The 24769-nt window shown below is 38.2% G+C and overlaps 1 protein-coding gene across 21 annotated transcripts in view; it reads right to left on the reverse strand.

Annotated features, from left to right (window-relative positions):
* Positions 1 to 24769, reverse strand: part of TCF4 (transcription factor 4) — a 365917-nt gene that overhangs the window by 46248 nt on the left and 294900 nt on the right. For all 21 annotated transcript variants that reach the window (XM_047765454.1, XM_047765461.1, XM_047765445.1 and 18 more), the window contains 3 exons: positions 13253 to 13358; positions 9128 to 9261; positions 3305 to 3437 (listed from right to left, as the gene is read on the reverse strand). In XM_047765454.1, coding sequence (XP_047621410.1) covers positions 3305 to 3437; positions 9128 to 9261; positions 13253 to 13358 — 373 coding nt within the window. The remainder of the gene's footprint in view (positions 1 to 3304; positions 3438 to 9127; positions 9262 to 13252; positions 13359 to 24769) is intronic.

Raw genomic sequence — 24769 nt, forward strand, 5'->3', positions numbered from 1 at the left:
GCAGCCCAGATGAGTTGCTGTGGCTGTGGTGTAGGCCAGGAGCTGTAGCTCCAGCTCCAATTTGACTCCTAGCCTGGGAACCTCCATATGCTCTGGGTGCGGCCCTAAAAAAGACAAAAGACAAAAATATAAAAATGCCATCATTAATATTATCTGAGTCAGTTTTGTCCGTCCTAAGTGTTTCTAAAAAAAATGTTACTGGGCATTGAAAGGGCAAAAGAAAGAAAACAAGAAACAATGGCCAACCCTTTAAGTTAAAGACAAGCCATCCTAAGGCTCACTGGACATCTTCTGTCTTTAAGATGCAGAGGGCAGAACCAGAGGTGAGGGAGCATATTTCCAGAGAGGTTACTGTCTGATGGTTCTTGACTGCTGATGTCATTCCACATGAGTTCTGTTGTTCTATGACTGGTTCAGGACAATCACTGATTGTCAAGATTACATAACAGTATAACATGAAAACTGAGAGAAGGGGCAGTGATCTTCCTTGGAACTGAAAAAACATCTTCCTGAGACATCAATGCCATTTATGAAAAGATAGCACTGCCTTGCAACTTTTCACCAAGAGAACTTGAAAAAATGTGATGTCCATGTGTTAGTGCTTGAACCCCATTCTTATGGCATTAGTATTGCTTACAGTCATTTTCTACAGAATCATGTGTGTAATCTCAAACATGTGTCAGGCTATGTGTTCCCTATTTACCAATTATTTAATTAGCTCTGTTTATTCTTTGAGATACAGGCAATGTAATATTTCTTTATTTCCTGCATTTCAGAATGAGTGAGTATATGCCAAATATTTTCAAAAGTCTACAGATGTATCCTATTAATCCACACTGTTTGTAAGGGAAGTATCACTAACAAGAAAAGAAATCTTCTCTTCTTGCTATACAGACATACTGCCATCCATGGCTTGTACCACACTCTGAAACTCAAACCAAAGCCTAAGAGAATTAAAGGGCAAAGAAACAGGAGCCACTTGGACCCCATGTGATACTAAGGCTTATTATCATAGCTAAATTTTCCTCTGGATTTTAACTGAAGGATTTAGAGGGCCTATTATTTTAAAGATGAGCATGGTAGAATGTTCTCCCCTCAAGTAATCCTAAAGTAATAACTGTATGTATGCAAATTAATAAAGATCTGTCTCCTGCCCAAAGCTGAATTACCATGTCTACTTATTTCCCCAAAAGAGATTATAAAGCTTTCTCATATGCTGCTCATAGATTCTGACAGGTACACCCATGATTATGGAATGATTTATGTAGTAAAGGTGTTTCTAAAAAGCTTTTTCTGTGTTTCAAAAACCTCACACATTTCCCTTTTAAAATTTTAGCTCCTTTATCATTATCTAGACTCTCCCTCCACTTAAACAGGGCCCTTCAGTCTGTATAACAAGTTAAAGTCCATCTTTAGTATGTAGTTGAGCCCGTTAGTATATAGAAGTAACCTATTAAGGCTCTAGCCTGCCCAGACCATGAGAGAGAAGACGATCCTGTTTCATCTACTAAGCCCATGATGAGCCAACTTGCTTAAATAAAGCAAATCCCATCCCTGAGACTCGTGGCTCCACGGACCACAGCTCACGAAGAATAATCACACCATATCACAGAATCTTTCTTCCCATGTCCCAGTGCCTCTCTCCCAGGAAGACGGTTCTGCAAATAAATCAACACAAGTTGTTTTTTTTTTCAAACAGTGCCTAAGTCCGCTTTCCTCATCTCAAGCTTTTGCTCTACCTTTCTACCGTCCTAAAAAAAGAAAATTACTCAAACCATAAGTAGACAGGAAATCTGCCCTGTAAGAGGATGAATGACCGGTCATCCTTCTTTATAACTAGACCTCATGACTGCAAAAAGGGGCTTTCCATTTGTCAAACCACACTGAAGCGAAATATGCTTTTCTCACTCTTTCAGTTCTGCACTTCTTTCTTCTTGTTTTTCGGATCTGCCAAAACTGCACTGATAGCTAACAAAACTTCCCCATACGACCTCTGTCCATAGCTCTCCAAGGTCAAACTGATGCAACATGTTTGTAGAGGCTTTGTTATGAAAAGTCACAAAAATGGAAACGCTTTCCTAAATTCGCTGCTTAGTGAGACATGATAGTGAAAGGCTTCTCGATGGCTCATCTCAAGTGTGAAGTATATTACTGAATAAGCAGGGAGTGTATTATTTAGGCAGAATTCTATTTACAACATTTCAAAACACCTCTCTTCTCTTTCATCAAAAACTCTCCCCCACATAAGTGATTCACACCATTTGCCAAAGTTCCAGAGACTATCTAAAGAAAATGAAGAAACTGCAACGAGCTCAGGGGACTAAACAGCAGTCTTGCTCTGTCTAAACACATTCTTCTCTCTAAAATGTACAGCTCATGTTCTCATCAGTGAACCGCTGGAAGTGAGCAAGGTGTGGGTCTGAGTTTGAACTAGAGTCGGTGGTGGGCAGTGGTGTCTGAGACTGGAACAAGACCCTGGAGCATCAGGCTGTGGTGCTCCTCTGAATGACAGGGTTGTCCAAGGCAGTATCAGAAGACAGTGGCTGCCTCTCCCACAACCTGGACTCTTCCTCCAGGGGTAGCTGGAGACCCTGCCTAGCTCTTCCCTCAGGAGCAGAGGTTTGGTGGGGTAACCATCCATCCTAAGCAGCGGACCACAAGGGACATCATGAAAATTGAGAAGACGGTGGCTCAGTTTATTCTGCTGGGGTCTTAACTCATTAGCAAATCCGCTGAGAAAAAGCAGCAAATCACTTCTGGTCCATGGATGCCCAAGCACCTCCCTTATGTCCCATCTGAAGGACTCTACAATGCCACAATCTCCAGAACGTGAAGCTTTCTCGTTATTAATAAATAACCATCTATGGCCATCACATGACAGGGATGTGTTATGTTTAAAAACTTAGCACAGTGACTGGAATTTGAGAAGTGATCTAAAACTACTATTCAAGGCTGTTATATCTTCTACCTTATTCATCTTCAACGGCCCCTCTTATGAAAGTTCACTTTGTTAGCTGTTGGACAGTGTAAGAAGCAAGGTAGCTGTGATCTATTTAAACCTTTATTCCTTCTAATCACTCACAACAGAGAAAGCAACCCGATTTCAGTTTCTTGCGACCACAAAAGTCATGACAGTTAAGACAATGACAATTTCTGTTTGGTTCATTTTTCCATCCCTTTGGTTATGTGAAAAAAAACTCATTGCTTGATTTCTGTTCAATTATGAAGGAGAAAAAAAGAGGTCCTTGATTACTAAACCCTGACATGGGTCGTCCACAGCAGGACTGGTATTTCCGTGACTCACCCATGATGCTGTCTGTCCCGTTGGCAGGAGGTGTACAGGAAGAGGTGCTGTAATGGTTGGTACCACTACGGTGGAACGTGGACATCGGAGGAAGACTGGAATTTATGTCTGCTGAGGAGTGTGATGGATAGCTCTGTAGCAAGAAGCAGAAAAGGAGGCCACAGTCAATCATAAAATATTTAGTGGGTTCGTCTTCTAACACTTCTTTCAGAACCCTTCCTTTTGCTGTGGGGACAACCCTCAGAATTTCAAAATATCCAAGAATACATCTTAAAAAACAACATAAAAAACCACTGCTACCACTCTTTTTCTGTATGGTCTATTGATCAAGAAAGAAGGATTCCATAATGTAATGAATAAGACACCACCACGACCCACAGGGTGTCTATTACACTTCATGCTACCCTTCTGGACACTAACTGGCAAAGAATAACCAGTCTTAAATATTCCTCCTGTCCAACTGGATCTCTCTGAACTCTAGCAAGAACAAAATGGTAAGTGAAAAATTCAAAAAGCACTAATGATCAAATCCCTCTCTAAAGTATCAACATGTAAAACTTTAAATCCATGACCATATTGGAACAAACAAGCTGGGAATGACTTATTTTCTTTCTCTTTTTTTTTTAGGGCCGCACCTGCAGCATATGGAGGTTCCCAGGTTAGGGGTCTAATCAGAGCTATAGCCGTCAGCCTATGCCAGAGCCTGCACCACCGCCACAGCACTGCCAGATCCGAGCCAGGTCTGTGACCTACACCACAGCTCACGGCAACACTGGATCCAAAACCCACTGAGCGAGGCCAGGAATCGTACCCGCAACCTCATGGTCCCTAGTCGGATTCGTTTCCTCTGCACCAGGATGGGAACTTCTTATTTTATTTCTTTTTTCACATGTCCTCTCCCTTACCATTTACCATCTAGTTGACTAAAAGAAAAGAACATCATCTTTTATAGACTCCTTTGGTTTAAGGCTTGGCTTTGGGTTTGACTATTCCACTCTTTGTCCACATAAGCTGCTTTTCTTGGAGCATATCACAGTGCTTATAAAGTGGCATATTAGTTGTTACCCATCCACCTGCTGTATAATGAACAGATCACTAAAAGGAACATCGTTAGTTGCAAAGCATGGGTAGTTACAAAAATAGAGCTATTTTCCTTTTTAAGATAAAAGTAGCTTAAAAAGATATTCTCATAGGCGTGTGAATATATTACAGGCATGTAAAGGAAAAATATTTAAGTTAAAATGTACTTTTTCCTTCTATGCTATCTATTAACGGGCTATGGATCTTTATTACATCATTACTGGAGATTCTGTTGAAATTAGAGATTGAATATGATGTTGAAAGTCAGGGTTGCTGAAAGCCCGGTCAAGGAGTGAGACCCAGGGGTCTTAGTATCCCCCTGTTTACTGTGCGAGGCCGATCTTAGGTTCCAGCTGTTCCTTGAGGATTCCTTATGACTGCCAACTCTTCCACAATCTCTTCTCTCTGAATCCCTAACGCATTTTCATCCTGCATTGTGCCATTCAACACTTAATTAAATACCTTCCCATGTATTCTCTTTCAAGTGCATTTTCCCCAAACTGTAAACTCTTTAAGCGAAGGGAATGGAGTTCCTAGCTTTGCACCCAGACCATAGCTGAGCACTGAACACCTTCATCCTACAACTCAAAGAACTGGTTACCAGTTAGTGTTTAACAAATAGTGGGCTGAAATGCTGCTTATCTGAAAGACAACATAATAGTCTAGATTATGAATGTCCATTTTGGAGTTAGGTTTGCCAATGACATGGCAGATGTCTTTTAAAACATTACCTCTGCACGCCCCAAATGGTCCAGCGGAAAGGTCGGCTTCAGTGAGAAAGATGGGATACACCCTTAAACCTTTCCAAGTCCCCAAGTATGCCTTTCACACTTTTAAATTTCACAGACCTCTTTGCTTGCCCAAAACATTCCTTAGGCCACCTGTTAAACTCATCTCTACTTCTCACTTAGAGAATACCCCAAGTATTCTCTGGAATTTTCTCCAAAGAATGACAACAATGGCCCCATTCCATAGTACAACTGACCTAAAAAACTGGATAAGCCATGGAAGACCAACCTTAGAAGAGCTATTTCTGCTCAAGAGCTAAAGGTTATAATAATGTGGAAAAAATAAACAGGTTATGGAAGAACAAAAAGAAAAGCTTAAAAGATGGTTTGATTCCCATTTCCACAGTGTTCTACTCCATGCTGAGTTTTTGAATAAAGAAGCCTTATAAACCAGTTCCAAGCTTACAAAAACCAAAACTGAGGGAAAGAATTTTAAAAAATATTTAAATAATTATGATGAGACAGAAAAAAGATTATCACATCGATGAGAATTTTTAAACCCTTTTAATTTTGTGTAAAATGGAACAGTAATTCATGATTTGCCAAAGGGTTAATACTAAGTTTGGAGAATAAAAAGAAAAGTTATTCCCCATAGATTTTAATTGGGGATACCAATGCAATCTACAAAAAAAAAAAAAAAAAAATCAGTTATTTTTAGAGACTCATAGAAAAATAGGTGCTGAAAGAAGTTAATGAGATTTGTAACTAGATTATCTTACAAGGAAAAGTATCTTAAGAACGTTTGTCATTCAAAGATGTAACACATATACCGAAGAGAGTATTACACTAATGATAAGTGAACAATGTCTTTTTAATTTAGGGATCAACTATAAGAAGTCCCCTTGGTCTTTCTTACTCTAGCTATTAATACTGTCTACCCCACTTCCCACAAAGGCAAAAGAAAGGGGAAGTATGATAAAGTGCTATGGTTTTACATGCCCACTATTTGTTTATTTATTTTTACTTTGATACCCAATCATAGTGTCTTTGGCATCTACTGACAGACTTAAGTGTTACAAATGTTTTTTCCATGAGTGACACTTTTATGAACCTACAGGTGGATAATTTAAAGATTAGAAAACTCAATAATTGTTAGTACATACTAAGAATAAAGTCATACTTTAGGTTAAGGCAGAGTTTCACAGCCTTGATGCTGTTGACTTTTGCACCAGATCATTCTTTGCTGTGCCGGGCAGGACGGGGGCTGGGGGGGGATACTTCTCCTACATAATGTAGTATGTTTACTGCATCCGTGGCCTCCATTCCAATAATACCTACACGCACCCCCCTACCCCAAAATGTCCCCAGACATTACCAGGTGTTCTCTGTGGGGTAAAAATGACCCCCGTTCAGAGGCACTGGGGTAAGAGTTTATGTTACAAACCATAAAGGCAAGAGAACTGCCTTTAAAATTCCAGACTCTGTGGTACAAAGACCATGCCTAGCCCCTGCCAGACTGCAGAGACTCTATCCTATTTTCAAAAAGAACTCCGCAGTCATTCCAAACCTAAGTCTGCAACAACCCATTCCAAAGCTTGACCACAAACTCCATTCTTCTGAGTGATTTTGTCTGTGTATCTGTGACATAGTAGTGATTAGCTATGGGACCTGCTGTAGAGGCTGAAACTGTAGAGGGGATTTAAAGATTCAAAACGGGTGACTTGACAGTTGCCACTGATATATGTGGATTTTAAGCTTTATAATTGTAGATTCTTTGATAACATGGTATCAAGTGATAAAGGCAATGATGTTTCTAAAATGTTTTACCTTCGGAGACATACTAATGTGACCAAATTATACCCAAAATAATCCAAGGAAAGCATTCTTCTTTGCCTCTACTCCTTTCCTGCCGAAGTTGCAGGAAGAGGAAGAGGAAGAATAGCCATTACTTTCCAGTAAAAGGCAACGAACCACCTACTGTATACTCAAGGATGAGAGGCCACTTCAGTGAGAGAGTTTAGAATAAATACCAAAATTACAATGATAACTAGACATAATAATTCAGTATGTTCCCTATCAGTGAGAAAATTCACTAGGATACATTACCAGAGACCTAATTCATTTGCCCTTTTGAAAAACAAAACCCCTTATCTCTAAGGTCTGCCAACTGATTGTGTTAAGAATGAAAACTGTTTTGTGATGGATAAAGGGCATTACAAATACAGCATCTGATACAACCTATTGGATTACTCCTTCAAAATGACCTTTCCTCCTGGTTGATAATATTGTTTTGGCTCAGCAAACTTTTTCCAAAAGGGTGTAGTGGGTTTCTTTTTTAAAATTACACTTTCTGTGCATCCGAGTACATTTTAAAGACACTTCCTCCATGCAGCGAACTTGTCTGGGATAAAAATCAAAGCACCTAAGTCACGATAGGGAAAGAAAGAAATATAGGAGGGAAGAAGAACCAATGTCAGATGGACTACTCTTCAAAGGAATGAAATTCCAACATGTTAGTATAGTGCCAAAATCTATTTGTAATTAAAACATTCCTTGCTCAAAGGACACAGAGAGTTTCGATCATGAGTTCCTTAGAGAAGTACAAAACGATGATAGTGAAATCAAAATGTTAGTCAAGAAGACATTTTAGTATAATAATAAGTGCTACTTCTTTAGCTTTCACACTAATAACTCCAAGTAGGAGGTGAGAGAAGAGGAAATTTGAAAGTAAATCATCTGCTATTTATTGAAAACGTGCTGAAATTTGAGAGTTTGTGATTTACATATTCAAATGTAGGAGATGATTAAAAAAAAAGCCCAATTCTGTCTCCATGATTTGTCTCTCATGAGCAGCTAAGCTGACTGACCACCCAATGTCTCCATCACTGGGGCTTACTAAATAGGTATTGTGAAGGATATCCAAAATTCTCACTTCTGGAATATTTTCAGTTATCGGAATGGGATATGTGTCACGTTTTCTATATCTCTGGTGGTTGAGCAAAAGAGAAGAAAGACTATGGAAATCCAGAAAGCACTGTCTCCTAAATTAGACCAGAGAAAGAAACATAAATCTGGGGGTCAGGAGAGGGAAAAGGGGGACACACCGCGAGAAGAGTAGTAAGGTAAGTACCACGAAGAGCCAGTGGATTTGGACCATTAGAGGTTCAGACATTTTTAAAGCTATTTTATTGCACAAGGGACTTGGTCCCATTTCATCTGCGTCCCAAACATACTCGTGATCTAGAAGTACTCTTTCTTCCACTTAGTTCATAAGTGGATTCCGGGCTGTGGCAGATTTGGAGGCTAGATAAACATCCAATGAGTTGCTTCCTCCAGAAAAAAGAGACTACTTAGGATGGATGAGGGTAGGTGATGGACAGAATGGAAACTTTAACATTTTCAATGGAGTGAGGCAAAAGAGAGTATGAGTGGGATACTGGAGGGTGTGGAAGTAAAGCTAAAATAGTGATAATTAAGAATCTGATCTAAATGGAAATCCCATCATTGCTGTTATGGATGAGAGTGTGTAGGAAACATAAACACCTTCCTTCGGGTGTGATACAACAGTTCAAAGCTGTCGCCAGCTGCAGAAGCTGGTCAAAGGGAAATGGAAATACCCATGGGAGATGCACATCACCTACTTCCAAAGTCTACGGACTGTCACGCTGCCCCCTGCGGTGTATCCTTCAGAACTACATAAAAAATAACAAGGAACTGCCATAGCAAAAATCCTGCAACGCAAATACAGTGTGTATTTAGGCACCATAAGAAGCGGATGCTCTGATAAAGAAAGCGCAGAACAAAACAGCAATGACAAAGAGAATCTGGAAGGACTTAGGAAGGTGATCTGATTGAGTTATGTCTTTGATCACAGAAACAATACAACTGTAAGAATAATGGGCAGGTGCCATTTTTACATTCATTGACAAGAGTTCTTGTGCACATGCGTGCCAGGACAGGATGAGATCTAATAACCCAGCTGTGTTATCTCCATTACCAAGTGAATCTGCCTTACCAAACGTTCGTGGGGATGCAGGCTGCAGTAGCTGCTAGACTGTGGAATATGAGAAGAATTGCCCAACATTCCTCCGTAGCCAGGCTGATTCATCCCACTGGAGGAGCTCCAAGGGTCACTGCTGTGATGGCCATCTGTAAAGGACAAAGAAAACCATGACTTTTCTGAGGCATTCAGCCTTGCCTTATTAGAATAGGGTTTTTTCATACACTTGAACATGATTGCCTGTTGTGTATTCATCTTTGTGTTGGTGAGCTGATTACATCATAAGACAACCTTGGTATTTTTCTCCCAAGTGGCTCTATATTGCCAAATGACTATAAATATTTAACATAGTTAGAGGGTTCTTTGTAAAAATTCCACTGTAAAAGAACAGAAAACATTTCTACATAGGACTGTGTCAAGTCAGGAAGGTACTAATGCTAAAGAAAACATTCTTAGAAGTCCCCTGACTTCTTTTTTTCTATGAAAACCAACTAAAAAATCAAATTGTTCCTAAATTTGGGGACAGAAATAAAACACTTGTGATACGGCAGAATTTGCAAGTTGACAGGTTTTTTTTTGTTTGTTTGTTTTTTTTTTTTTTTTTCTTTTCTTCTTAGGGCCACACATGCAACATATGGAAGTTCCCAGGCTAGGGGTCGAATCAGAGCTGCAGCTGCCGGCCTATACCACAACCACAGCAATGCAGAATCTGAGCCGCATCTTCGACCTAAACTGCAGTTCATAGCAATGCCGGATCTTTAACCCAATGAGTGAGGCCAGGGATCAAACCCGCATCCTCATAGTCACTAGGCAGGTTTGTTACTGCTGAGCCCACAATGGGAATTCCAGGTTTTAAAAAGCATATAAAGACATTAAGTAATAATGAAAACAGTCTCTTTGATTTAAAAGATGAGATTTCATTTTTGTAACATACAGATTAGACAGAATTAAAGGTGGGATTACATATATGATATGTGGGGAAGAGGAATCTCAAGTATAAAGTTCTGAGTTTTTGTCCTCTTTTTAAATTTTTGTATTTTTTGGTATATAGTTACAGAACTACCTTAAACCTTCCACAGCAATTGAAAGGGTACTCGCATATCATCAGGTAGATATTATACTACAGACAATTTTGAGAGTGTCTGGATTTATAAAACTATGAGTTTAAAAGATTTAAAATTATATGGAAATTACGTGAACTACTTGTAATATAAAGTTAATCCCTTGTTAACACCATAATGAAAACATGCCTACAGATTCTTTTTTTTTTTTTTTTTTTAATTCACTCTGAGCCAACTGGCTTAGAACTTACTATTGAGACTACTATTGTTTCGTTTGGGTTTCTCATATTCAGGGAGCAGAAGATCTACGTTAGTGCTCAATTCAGTTTTTCTTTCCTTCAATAGTTTAACAGAAATTATTGAATGCTGGATATATACAAGGCCATCAGCTGGGTGTTAAGTGTACAGCAGGCACTGCTCCTTTGGAAAAAAGATTTTCACCTTACATGTTGTTTAATAAAGGTCTTTAGAAAATGTAGGAAGTAGGCAAGTTAAATCTGACATTATATTTCATAAAGCCATTTTTTCACCGAGTTTTTCAAGCCAGAAGTTAGAATTCACAAAACTGGAATGGTTTTAAAACAGGGAGGAATAATCCATCGATGTCTTAAGAACTAGGAACGCAAAATCATGTCTGTGATTTTGACAACTTAAGAGTTTTACCTAGAAGATTGGAAGCGGAAGTTAAAAATGAGAGGTCACACAGTAGTGGGTTTAAAATCTGCTACCACAGTCTCAGAATATCTTTCACCTAAACTGAATTTTCCCCAACACCTAAATTCTCAGGGCACCATGGACCTTCACTGAAGGAAGACAATGTGAAACAGGATCACACTGTGCACTGTTTCTGCAATCGTAATGTAGAAACAGGACTTTCAAAAAGTTATCATTCATGTACTTAAGATTTAGCTCTGAGACTATGGAAGTTTAGATGTCACCTTAAATTCAAACATGAAGTTTAAGACCACTAACATTTCAAATAAATGACATGCATGGCAAATAAATTCAGAATATATATCAGTGAACAAGAGTCTCCTGAAACACTCTGACATGATGCACTACACGGAAATACATTTAGGATTTGTTAACACAGACACTCTACTCAATGCAGACTTACAAAAATACATAGTTTACATAAATTATGCTTTTCACAGTAAATTAATATTTATCACATCCCGTGATCTTGGCATAATGCTGTTTTGAAAGAATAGAATGAGATGTGTGCAAATTAATTGTGCTCGTCATAAATGTCAACTCAAAAAAAATTTTTTTTTTCTTTTTTGGGTATTCATATGCTGAAAAACAAATCTGTTCCCCGTAGTTTGTGTGGTCTGCTATGGAGAAGAGCCTATTGTCTTAAACTACCTGATGTCTCCTTGCAGTGTGGACGATTTAAGCAAGTGACTTTCCTAAAGGCAGACAGAAGAAATCTATCCTTCCGCCGGTTTTCTCGAGGAAATTCTGCTTTGGGTGATGAGTCCTCCAGTTGACAATCTCCATAGCCCAGGTACTATAGTTTCTCTGACTAGTTACCAAAGAGGGGCGCTGACGCCCAAGTGGTTGCTGTTTACACCTTCTGTCCGGGCACAGGACACACCCAAGGGACATACCTGCTGTTCCTTTTGAGATAAAGGGGCATCTAGGACAAGTCACAAAGATAAAAGAGCCTCTGGTCTACAGGAACTCCATTATGTGTGGGACCAATTCTCTCTACTCCTGAGAGAGGCATTCGTTTCAGTTTTCTAGTTTCCCACGGGATTTCAATGTGAACTAGCAACTGAGAGAGCTAACACTCTGAAGGGAAAGGAATCGGGATGGTTGTTAGTGTGTCCACCGTGATCTACGGGAGATGCCAAGCTGCCACCCTGAAACTTGCTGTCCCAAGGGGCTCTCCTTCCCATGATACAGTCCTTCCTGGAGGAGCGACAAGAAGGAATTTCCATGGTACTCTGCCGAGGCACATTCGAAGCTGTCACACCCAGGCAAAAAGAGTTCAAGTCTGCCTACAGGGGTTCGTGGTGAGAGTTCCATCTCTGAATGTTGGAGTATTAACTTGGTAACAAGATCATCACATTTTGACAATAAATATCCCAGGTGTCTCAAGGAAGGAGTCTGTCTCTTCTTCTAAGCAGCTGCTATCACTTCCAGAATCTCCCCGTCTTTTTCAAGCAGCAGAAAGGAGTTGTACCACCAGGGCCAAGACTAGAAGCTCAGGGAACACATATCCATGTGCATTTAATTAAATACACTGGACATTTAAATGAATTAAATATACTTTATCGACCATGAAGCTGTCCTTTTCTATATTCGTCTGGGAAAAGAGCTGGGTCTCTGACCCTAAATCAGTGAGTATGTTGGGCCAGAGCATTTGCTCTGACATGAAATAATATTCCAGACTTTCAACAGGTCACTTCCTCTTAAATGGGACAGTCCTATGAATTAGTAAGTGGCCAGCATTTTTATATAGTTACACACAAGGATGTTTTGTTCCCAGGTAGCTAAATCCTGGAATGCTCAAAACACACAAAACCCAACGCACTTCTAAGCATGCACACATGCCCTTCTTGGGGAGTGAAGATGCTGAAAACATCAGGCCTGGAAGGCCATTCCCCATAGCAAGGAACCCCGTCTAATCTTAATTTATCATCGCTCAAGAGGCTTTCATTTAAAATGTAAGTCTTAGTGGAGTTCCTTGGTGGGCTCTGCAGGTTAAGGATCCAACATGTCACTGCTGTGGCTTGGGTCACTGCTGTGGTATGGGTTTGATCCCTGGCTGGGAATTTCCGCAGCTGCTGCTGTGGCCCAAAGAAATACATAAATAGTGTAAGATAAAAATCAACAGAGAAACAAATAATTATTCAATACACAGTACCAAACATTTGTCCAGCATTTGACCAAAAAATTTAGCTAGGGCTTTGCTTCATGCTTTATGTCAAAACGCATTTAAATGCAAAGGATAAAACATAAAAGCAACAGAATAAAATATAAACTCGAAAAAAAATTTTAAGTTAAAACCTTTGTTAGCTATGACATTAGATGTAGATCCGAGGATTTCCCCTTGGAAGAGGCAGTGTCTTACCTTGCATGAAGAAGGAGCTAGGGAAAGTGCTGGCTGCTGGTTTTGAGGAAGGGTAGCCGGGCGAGTCCCTATTGTAGTCGGCAGTGCTTGCTGATGGAGCATAAACCTGAGGAACAAGAGCCTGTTTAGTTTTGCTTGCTGCCTTGACCAAAGCATCTCAAGATCCATTACTTTATAAGAGGCAGGCACAAGAGGTGAAATTTCCACCACGTCCATCCTAAAGCTCATCAAACCCTAGAAATGCTGGCCCTTTTCTGAACACAGAAAAGCGAAAAACAAAAACATGCCAAGTAGATTTGTGTGAATGGAAAACCAGGTTGTGATATTTTCCAGTCATAAGCAAGACTATTGCAAACGACGTCTAATTGTAAATATATTATGCATGGGGTTGTCCTGGGAGTTTAAACATTTTTTTTTTTTTTGAACCTAGATGGCCCATGAGTTTGTAAAATGTAAAAAGAGAAAGACATGCCTCAAGCCTCTCCTATTTACTTGACCTTTGGATTAAAACTGAAAGAAAGAGACAGAAAGACAGAAAACGAGTTCACTATCCAGACCATAGAAAGAGACCAGTATATATTGGAGTATTAAATTCCCATAGTGTTAGCTTTTTATAGAAATGCATGAAAAAGGCCATTAAAAGCCCAGATCTACACAGACCACCAACAATCAGTGTGTACACAGTTAGGGGGAGGGAAATCCTCCTTTATAGTTCTTATTATCTTTGTATGTGCAATAAACTTAAAAACTGTGCCAAAATTCTAATTCACTTACATTCATTTACTAATACTCATGAGACTTGGGGAACCAGTTCTTCATAAAAATAGCTTGTGTGTTTTCTTATTTATGTTTGCTTTCAAGAAGATAGTACAGTAGAAAAGCATAATTTCATAAGGTAGAGTTTAACTTTAATTAGTTTTCCCCCTTGCCTCTTCTGCTAAAGATAATTTTTTTTTTAATCCCCCTTTTCTTTTGCTCCAAAAGTTCCTCTCTCCAGATGGTCGGAGAGACTGAAACACTGTCATCCTCCTGATGAAAATGGATACCTTCCTGCCTCCATTTTGAAGCAGGCAGCGGCTCACAGAATTGGCAGTGAGCCTAACAGTGATATTCACAGGTCACGGCAAAAGAAAGAGAAATTCACCAATCAAAAGGCAACTGCAGAATTACCAAAAAAAAAAACAAAAAACAAAAAACAAAAAACAAAAAACAAAAAAAACCCCAAATAAACAAAACAAAAAACCCCAACAAACCCTGTTTTTTTTTTCCACAGTGCACATGGAATAAACACCCTAAGAAAAATGATATAATTGCTCTCAGAACATTATGAATCACAAATTAAGCATTAATACAAGGTTTAGGATTTCACAAAAGATGGGGCCACAGAGACAGATGTGGGAAAATATGCATATACATACATACATCAAATACATGCTACATATGCCCCACAGTGCCCTTGAAATTGGGAGGTCCTGGAGACTGAACAAAACAAAAACAAACCAGAAAAGCCCTTGCACACTTTAGAAAACAAGGATTCTTCCTAAGTCATGGAGGAATCTAAGCCCTCCTTTTTCTTGGGCTTTACTTCATTCGATTTTTAAATTTTAGTCATATTTTAAATGGGTAAACAGCTACTTGTTTCTATTTCTACAGGGTTTACAATAAGAGGAAAAAATTTTCAAGAATGTTTACGGGACAAAGGAGAAAACTTAAGCCAGGAATCTCAAAGCAAATCAATATCCTAAGTTATATCAAGCAAAACCCAGGATTTTCTTGAGAATTATACAACGGACAAATGGTTTGGAAAATACTACTGAATGCATTTAGAGGTCTTGAGATTAGGCTAAAAAGATGCAAGAAACATCACTTTCTAGGAAAAGGGGAAACTGAAAATTAGATCTTCTTATTCTAATGATAAGTAAGCATAATACTACTATGTCTACAGACAATTAGCCTGAGAGCTATTAGGCCTACCACTATTAATACAAGCTAAGTATACTATGCATCACTCCCAATTTTCAGAAATCAATATTTTTACTATAAAACTGAAACTAAACTCTCTCCTATTATTAAATCAGCTTGAATTTTAAGACAATCAAAATAAATTCTTTTAGGATAATATATATTCTAGGTACATATTCTACTGCATTATCCTTAAACATGCACCGTAATTTTTACATAAAACACCACTTGATGTCCCCTAACAAGATACATCTTTTTTTTTTCCCCTGATTTGGGTAGAATTATTTGATATTTCTTTTGAGAGATAAAAACATATCTCCAGCAATTTTGCTCACCTAAGGAGGCTACTTCGACTGTGAACCATGATCAAGCTCAAAGTCTGCAAGTAAGATTCCCTTATTCCAAATTTATAAATACTGCCTGTATGCAAAAGAATATCTATGGGGTTAAAAAAATTTTAGGATATATTATACTACACAACTTCTATTTTTCTGGAGTTGTAGCTAAGTTAAGACTCCTTTGATAAGATGAAAGTCTTCATTAACAAGAAATGGAACACTGTTTTTAGCTTTTTAAAAAAGGCAATTTCTGTATATTTTATCACCTTTCTGTATATCATTATTGATCAGGTACAATGTTATTCCCTTTTCATTTATATACTTCATCTTTCTCATTTCAAAAATTATGTTTAAGTAAGTGTTCTATATACTGGTTTATATAAAGAAATACACATAGAACTATTACAGGTTTTTAAAGTAGTAGGAATCAAATAATATAATTAGTTCAACCCCCCTTCCATTTTAATTTTAAGAAAGTTCAATGCAATGGTCAAAGCAACTGCTCAAGATATGCAACTATCAATTGCTCTTTACTTCCTACTACTTAATGACTACTTTCTTTAAAAATGGTGGTGTAGGTAGATGATATTTATGAAAACAGAGTGATCATAAGGCTTACACTTCAGTTTATCCTTACTGTTTTAATTTTTAGTTGCCTGGAATGACCAGGAAGCTGCTTCATTACTTTTATTTCAGTCAGCTACTTTGCCGATTTCTCAAAAGACTTAAAAGTGTGAGTTGCAATAAGGTATTTCATAGAGATAATAAATTCAATAAGGAAAGCTCCTATCTACCTGATTTTTGTCATCACTATTCTAGGTCAAAAGAAAGGTGACTTACACATTCGTTAAAGAAAATTGCTTTTTATTTAATAGTACAATAACAAACTTCCTAGATATCTTCAAAGGACTAACACCAGAAAATCAGTCCAATGGAAAATGAAAAACAAATCCCAAACTCTAGTTCAATGTATTGACGTGACTCTGCCAAGGAAACATGAGACAAGTCTAAAGGGAAACAAAAATCTACACATAGTTGTCTTCTGATAAGGTATGTTAGATCAAGGTGACTTTGGGCATTCCAATTCCTCCCACGAGAATAACCCAAGAGCTGTGAAATCCTTGCTGCAAAATTGGAAATGGGGAAACTTGGCTCAAGTTCATAGGCTAGAGCTCTTTAAGAGAATTATTTAGTGAATAAAAGTTTCATGGAAAACTAACAGCCAAATATATTTATTCTTTAAGGTTAGCAGCATTATTTTCTCTCATAATCCTGAATTTAATACAAAATCATAGAGGCAGAAATTCTAAGTTTAACAAAGATCTCTAAATAAGGCTAAACCCTGAACAGGTGAAAGTTTTTAAAGTTTTCATTTTACAGATCTAATTTCTGTTGTAATGTGAGATGCAGTCCTATTGTACATTAGCTGTTCCAACCAACATTCCTGATTGTCCTTTGTGTAGTCATCAAAGAAACAACAATATGATACATTCTTTAGAAAACTGACAGAATTTTTAAAAATTAAAAAATAAAGAAATATCACTTAAAAAAAAAATAGAACGACCACCTTCTAGAATAGAAGAAAACCAAACAAACACACAAACAATACAAAGGGAGTAAGATGTATAGCCTACCTTTTCCCCTTCAGGCTCTCATTTTTATCTGTCTTGGCATTTCGGTTTCACTTATGGAGATTTAAAAAATAACCGTGACTGCCATTTGCTGAAGGCCGCTTGTGGAATGGCTTTTGTGCTGGGAGCTCCATATACATTACTTCTAATCTTCATAAGAATCGACAGGATGGACATTATTAATAGTATCATTCCTATTTCACAGGGCTTTTCATTCCATTGTACAGTAGAGAGGTCAGATGTACTAGCCCAGACAGGCCTGGGTCTGACTGCCAGCTACATTATTTATTAGCTGGTAGGCAACCTTGGACCTGCTACTTTAACTTCTCTGGTCTTCAGATTCCTAACTGTAAAATGGGAACGACAGTGCTTGCTATGCCAAATTCTTGTGAGAATTACAGGGCATAATGTGTGTAAAAGCAACTAGAATAATTCCTGGCATCTATTAAACATGCAAAAAAAAAAATCAGGTAATAGTGTCAATGTTGTGCTGCTAGTTTTTATGATGTGGACAAATGTGATCTGGGAAAGTTAAGCCACTTTTCCATGTTGAAAATTCACCAAAGGGTAAGAAACAATTCAAAGTAGTCATCCAAAGTCTATGGTCTTTCCATTAAAAAACAATTCCTTGCTCTTAAAAGGCAAAAATGAAAAGAAATTTATAACTATCAACATAAAGTTATACTTTGGCCACATTTTATAGAAATATTCTTGTGGGGTTCTTATAATTACCTTTTAAGAAAATAAAATGTGATAAGGCATGTTGACAGTGAAAGCAATATATATTAGTTACTTTCTTCCTGAAGTGGGAAGCCGAACTCTGGAGGGGATAAAGAGAAGTGGTTACAGATCGAGTATCTTGAGGTGTGTAATTGAGTGGGGTCGGGTGGTAGCCACTGGGTTATACAGTAGACCTTTAACATTCCTTAACACTACTACCTCTTTGTGATCTGCAAGTACCATCTGAACAAATAATTTCCAAAGAGAATCAGCTGAGAATAACTGAAACACTGTAATTGAGACTTTCAGATCCTTAAAGAGTTACTGTATGCTTCATGGTGAGTAGAAAATAGCAAAGCACAATGATGCCTCAGATGCCCAAGTGCTGGCAAGGCTGGTTTAGTGGCTCAGACCCTGGGAGATTTCACAAATGTTCTAAACTGTGACAGTTAAATACTCAAAGCCAAGAGTTTATAGTGTGCCACTGATGTTCACAGACCTAGGCATATGCTCTGATGCTTCCCAGCATCTAATGGGGAAAACTACTTGTAGGTGATCAGCTCACTACTCTGGCAACTAACTGGACTGGACCTCAGCCCTTATAATATTGTTTGAAGGACATGGGTCGCAATAAGAGAAAAGAATGGCTGAGGGGAAGTAATACCTCCACATTCAGAAGAGTAAAAATGGACACTGCAATTGTTCTATGTGACCAAGTTAAAGGTATTGGTAAAGCAAGTGGAGGATGTACTAAAAAGAGACAGACTCCGGACAGCGGAGAAAGGGATTTGGCAGGAGAGCAGAAATTACCCAGCTCTGGAGCTAGACCCACTGGGTTTGAATTCCAGCTCCCACAAGTAGTTGTGAGGACATAACAAGGCACTTTCCCTCTCTCAGCCTCAGTTTCCTCACTGGTCAAATGGGGCTATTCTGTTGTGATAATTAGAGAGAATATATGTCTAGCATAGTTCCTAAACTCTTGTAGGAACTCAATAAAGGGTATTATTATTATTGATATCTTGTTGTGCTTAATTTTTAAGTGCTTAATTTTTAACAGAGCTAGAGTGGTGCTGTCTAATAAAGTAGCCATCAGTAATACTGGACATTTGAAATAAGCTTAATTAAAATTTGGAGTTCCTGCTGTGGTGCAGGGGGTTAAGAATCTTCGGTGGTTTGGGTTGCTGTAGAGGCCCAGGTTCAATCACTGGGCTGGTGCAGTGGTTTAAAGGATCCAGTATGGCCACAGCTGTGGTGGAGGTTACAGCTACAGTTTGAATTCAATCCCTGGCCCTGGGAGCTTCCATCTGCCGGGGGTGAGGCCAAAAAGAAAAAAAAAAATTACATAAAATTAAACATTCAATCTTTCAGTCACACTAGCCACATTTCAAGTGCTCAACAGCCAAAGATGGCCACTGGCTATCATATTGGACATCATCAACATAGAACTTTCTCACCATGGCAAAAAGATCTATTGGAAGCATTGATCTAGACGCATGCTTGTCCCCGAAGAATCCTACTGGGCTCTGTGTCACCCTCTGTTAGAGCAGCTTTCACAATAATGCAGCTCATTTAAGATCTGCTGCTCCCTTTAGACTGCTAAAGCAAGAACTCTTCTGGAGGAGTAGTGGGAAAGGCAAATTCTAGGTATCCCCAGCGCCTGGCACACAGCTGGTATTTAATAAATGTTGATTCTATTAGACAGCAGAACATTTAGGATTTGCGTTTTATTTATTATTTTTAGAGTCCATTGTACTGTTACATACTTCTTAAAGCTCTTTTTTAAGAACCTATCTGCCCAAATTCCCACAAGTAGAACTGTACTAAGTATTACCCTAGGGAAGAGTGCCTGTGATTCCCAGGTTTCTTGATGTGTAGGAAATATAAGTAAGAAAGTCATCAAGAGCAATTTTGTCCTTGGCCTCTAGTTAGTCTTTGGCAAAGGAATTGTAGTTAGACACAGTGTGATCACTTTTTTTAGACAATCAATGTTGAACAGATTTTTCACTTTTTCTGATCACGAGTTTTCACATTATGAATTGGTAACTGGATCCCTCTACCCCACTATTTTTATTACTTTTTAAAATAATCTTTTTTTATACCAATTCTTTAAAGATGTGCCTTTCTGTTTTCATGAAACTTCTCCATCTGGTGTCCTCTCTTCTGCCCCCTGGCATCATATTTTTAAAGCTCCAATGAGTTCAACCTCATTTTACAAATGAGCAAAAGGCAGAGGTTAAGGGACTTACCCAAGGGCCTGGACAGAGCCCAGTGCTTCTGACTTTCAGCCAATCCTCCTGGCACTCCCTTTGCTAAAGTCTTTTCTAACTTTATAAGTTAAATATTATAACGGGGAGTAAAATGGCATGAAAGGTTAATAAGTAGATGCAAGTAACAGAGTTGAGTAAGTTAATGAAGGCTTAAAGGCATTGAATAACGCTCAAGAGTATTTAACAGGAAGGCAGTACACAACTCAGCAGTGCAAAGAAACAAAAACAAAAGCAAACTATAGAAATCAAAATTATTCATCTGACACATTCTCAGTATATAGTATCAAGCCAAGGAATATTAACTAATGGTAAAAGATCCTACTTCATTTCCAAGTGATCGTTACAGGCTACTTCACATTATTATCACATAAACAGGAAATAGAGATAACACATAAATGCTGCAGTATATTGACAAATAGATGGGTACTTAATTATACATGAAAAAAATTTCAGAGGTGTAATTTGTTGAAATTGTGAAGCTTTTACTTCCGTCTAAATAACATGAAGTTTTTTAGGAATAAACCAAGTAGTTCTAAGTGTCCTAAAGTAACTTCCAAGAAGAAGAGTTTTACTCCTCAAACTACCTTTATCGGTAGTCTGAAAAAATTTGCAATTACAATTAAAATGTCATTCGTGTATACTTGATACTCATATTTTATTTTTAGTAATAAGCAATGACCTGTTTTCACTCCATCACAGTGCAAAATGAAAAAAAAAATTGTATATGATTCCCAGACCAAATTCCTTGAATATGTAATATATTCGGAACACAAGTCATTTTGAACACACATCCAAACACTCCATCACAAGTACCACATATAGTTTTTCTACACGTCTGAATATCAGCTGAGTTTCGATTATCTGTTTGAGTATGTTAAATCTGAAGCTAAATTCTATAAATGATTTAGTCAAGAGTCTTCTCCTTCTCAGCCACCAAATTTCCTTTTCTATATTAAGAAGTAGTAAAATTGCTAAGAATTGTAATTTCCTTCTTTGTATCTCTATCTATCAAAATGTTTAACTCAAAGAAATCAAAAGGACCTCCCCCCCAAAAAAAAGCAACAGAAAGGAGAAGCAGAGATCTTAGAGATCTACAGTGAATCAGAAGGTGCAGAAGTACACGAGGATGAGCAGGCTGTAACCACTGTACTTTCGACCACCTCACCCAGCAAAGCTCAGCAACGATACAGTAAAAAAAGTGAGCTGGCCTCATTATTAAGTGTGCAAAGCACCCCAAGAGCTACAAAAACCACTGACATTCTTTGTGGCCAGGTAGCTCTACCTCGTTCTTTCCTTTCTTCAAATAAAAAGGCGAGGATATTCTTATGTTTTAAAATATAGCTAGTTATAATACATTCTTCAAATCTCTAAATCGAATTTTCAACTACAAAACAAAAGAGTCTGCGTAGCTTAGATTTTTGACAAGGAAGGAAAAAACCTGCTTCATATAAAAATAAAGAAAAACTAAGACAGAATCACTAATAATTGTAGAAGAATATTAATGTGATTTAAATCTGCATAGTGTCCCATTAAATTACAAGGATTAGGGTGTTACCATTGCAAACAGGAGGCAGCAAAACTGCCAAGTATTATTAGGCTCACTCTGTTTTAATTTCATAGATGTATCATAGATATGACATCATATATGTGATATCTGGATATATCATAGATATAGAATGCTTGAGATTTTAAGTTGTTTTCACATATTATCATTCAACCATCTTAGTGATATATGCAGGGAGTTAACAATTAAAAACAAAGAAAAGAAATAATTTATTATGGTAGTATAACAACACTTTCTAGAACTGGAAAAGGACCTGGTCCCAATGCCTGCCAGTCCCAAGCTCCTGTCACATTTGGCATGACAAATGATGGTGACAAAAATAGCTAATGCTTTACTTAGAGTATGCCAGAAGCTATTCCAGCAAAACTGTACATATCCTCATTTTGTCTTGACAGTAACCCTATTGTTTTATTATCATCCCAATTTTACAAAGAGGAAATCTGAGCCATAGAAACTTTAAGTAAGTTGCTCCAAGTCATACAGCTAGTTAAGTGGAAAAATTAAGATTCAAAATCATGTCATCTTATTTGGGGGTTTGAGCTTTAACATGATCCATCGATCGTTAAGGGGGTTTCTCTCCAGGGTGTTCACAGAGTCCTACTAAAACCCAGATTTGTAGAATCCTGAGTCCCATTTATATACTCCCCAGCCATTCAGCAGACAAGGGGCTGAGAATGCTGTTGCACACAAAGAGAAGACCACAAGATGATCTGAGTCAGGGGCGCACAAAGGAAGTTCTTGTACACTGCTACAAGGAGGACCAGTCATCTGTCTGCCAGACCTGAAGCTAAGCAAAGTAGCAGCAGGTCCTGATACTCTTGTTTGACATACTAAAGGCAGACAGAGGGCAAGTATTCTACTGAGAGTCATACTGGGGTTTAGTGGTGACTAAATACCAGTACACTAAAACAGATGAAAACAACACACTATATTATTACTTAAAGCCTTTACAGGAAATATGATTGCGGTCTCGACGATGTGTACTAGCCTCTGGCTCCAAATATTTCTTTTTATTTTTACACCTGTGTTGCTCTTGCTCTTGGCACTAATGGAGCAGACACTGCATGTTTGCTATTACTTTCAACGTGGCATATCATGGGACTGCCCACTGCTAGCATTCTGAGTACCTTGGCCCTCATTGAGAAGGCCTTAACTGATTAAGTCACACCTGGCTAAAGATCTCTTGAGACACTTAATTATGTAAAATTTGGTCCAGGTGAAACCCGATGTCTTCCTGCTTACATTCCTATGTTACTAATTGAGAGAGGAACCAGCTTCCTCACCATGAGCGGGATGGGCAGAGATAAAAGACTGTGGATGTTGAGCTCTTTGATGTGTTCTATACACCTAAGTTGTTTCCAAACCTTTTATTTATGGAAGGTTCATTAGAAATGAAAGGTAATGTTAGGAAGAACATGACTTATTTCTATTAATTATCACTATTGCTTGTTATCTTAAATCATAAACAGATGTAACTATTCATATCTCTAGCTACAGCTATCACATCAAATCCACGACTGTCAATTATTTCCAGTGGAGCATCTCCCATCTCAATACTATGTTTTTCTTCTTTCATTACCAACTGTTCACTTTTTTTTAAGATGACAATTACTAGGTCATGAGGAGGTGTGGAAACATCAAAATCATGTTGGTTATATCTGCCAATAAATAGCTTTGTGACTTCCGAGGACCTGGTTTCATCCATTGAATGAGGCATGTTTTCAGGAGGAAAACAAATTCTATGATTCTATAATAAAGGGGAAATTAATTTTAGGTTTATTCCAATGCTGATTATTGTTGTTTCTTCTATACTCTCCTTAAAGGCTAAGAAGGCCAGCTGAGGACAGCCCACTGAAGAAACAATAAAATTAAAAAAAAAAATAGTATGAGGCTCAGCAGTAATGAACCTGACTAGTATCCATGAGGATGCGGGTTCAATCCCTAGCCTCGCTCAGTGGATTAAGGATCCAGGGTTGCCGTGAGGTTTGGTGTAGGTTGCAGATGTGGCTCAGATCCTGCATTGCTAGGGAACTTCCATATGCTGCAGGTGTGGCCTAAAAAGCTATAGTGTGTGTGTGTGTGTGTGTGTGTGTGTGTGTGTGTGTGTAATGGGGAGGGATGAGTAACAGAATAAGCCCATGCAGTTACTTGAACTTAATTGTATAGAAGGAAATTGGGTGAAATTCTATATCTATCTATCTATAGATAGATAGATAGATAGATAGATATATGAAAAAGTGTACAGGTGTGATTTGTATATGTGAAGGGTAGGGAGGGGTGAGTAACAGAATAGGCCCATGAGGTTACTGAATGCACACATGAATGAATGAATAAACACATCACATATAACATACAAGTCAAACTGAGAATAACATCATAGGGAGGGAGTGGGATGGACTGGGAACCTGGGGTTAACAGATGCAAACTACTGCATTTGGAGTGGATAAGCAATGAGATCCTGCTGTATAGCACTGGGAACTGTATCTAATCACTTGTGATGGAGCATGATGGAGAATAATGTGAGAAAAAGAATACCTATATATGTATGTATGTATGTGTGACTGGGTCACTTTGCTGTACAGTAGAAAATTGACAGAACACTGTAAACCAGCTATAATGGAAAAAATAAAAATCATTTAAAAAAAAGAATAACATCATAACACAGAGAAAGATAAATATTCATTGGTTCTGCCAGATAGATTTTAGTACATTTCACTTCTTGATTTGTTTTAGGGCTGAGCAGTCTTTCAAAAGTGAAGACAATTACCTATAACGATCCATGTTTGAGAGTTTTAAGAGGACCATTCCTCGCCTTTTTCCTTTTGAACCTAAGGCCATAGGTTGATGCCGGAGGCCTAGAGCTCATATCCTTCATTGGATGTTAATAGGTATGCCTTTTAGAAAGGGATCTAAGCTCAAATAAGTCTGGGCACTATCAGGATAAACAAATTAATTTCACTGCCGCAGACCTTAGTCAATGTACAATACTACTACAAGGGGTACACGTCCACTTTCTTGGAAATAATTCCACCAGC

The sequence above is a fragment of the Phacochoerus africanus genome, chromosome 2 (assembly GCF_016906955.1).
Source record: "Phacochoerus africanus isolate WHEZ1 chromosome 2, ROS_Pafr_v1, whole genome shotgun sequence".
NCBI classification, from domain to species: Eukaryota; Metazoa; Chordata; class Mammalia; order Artiodactyla; family Suidae; genus Phacochoerus; species Phacochoerus africanus.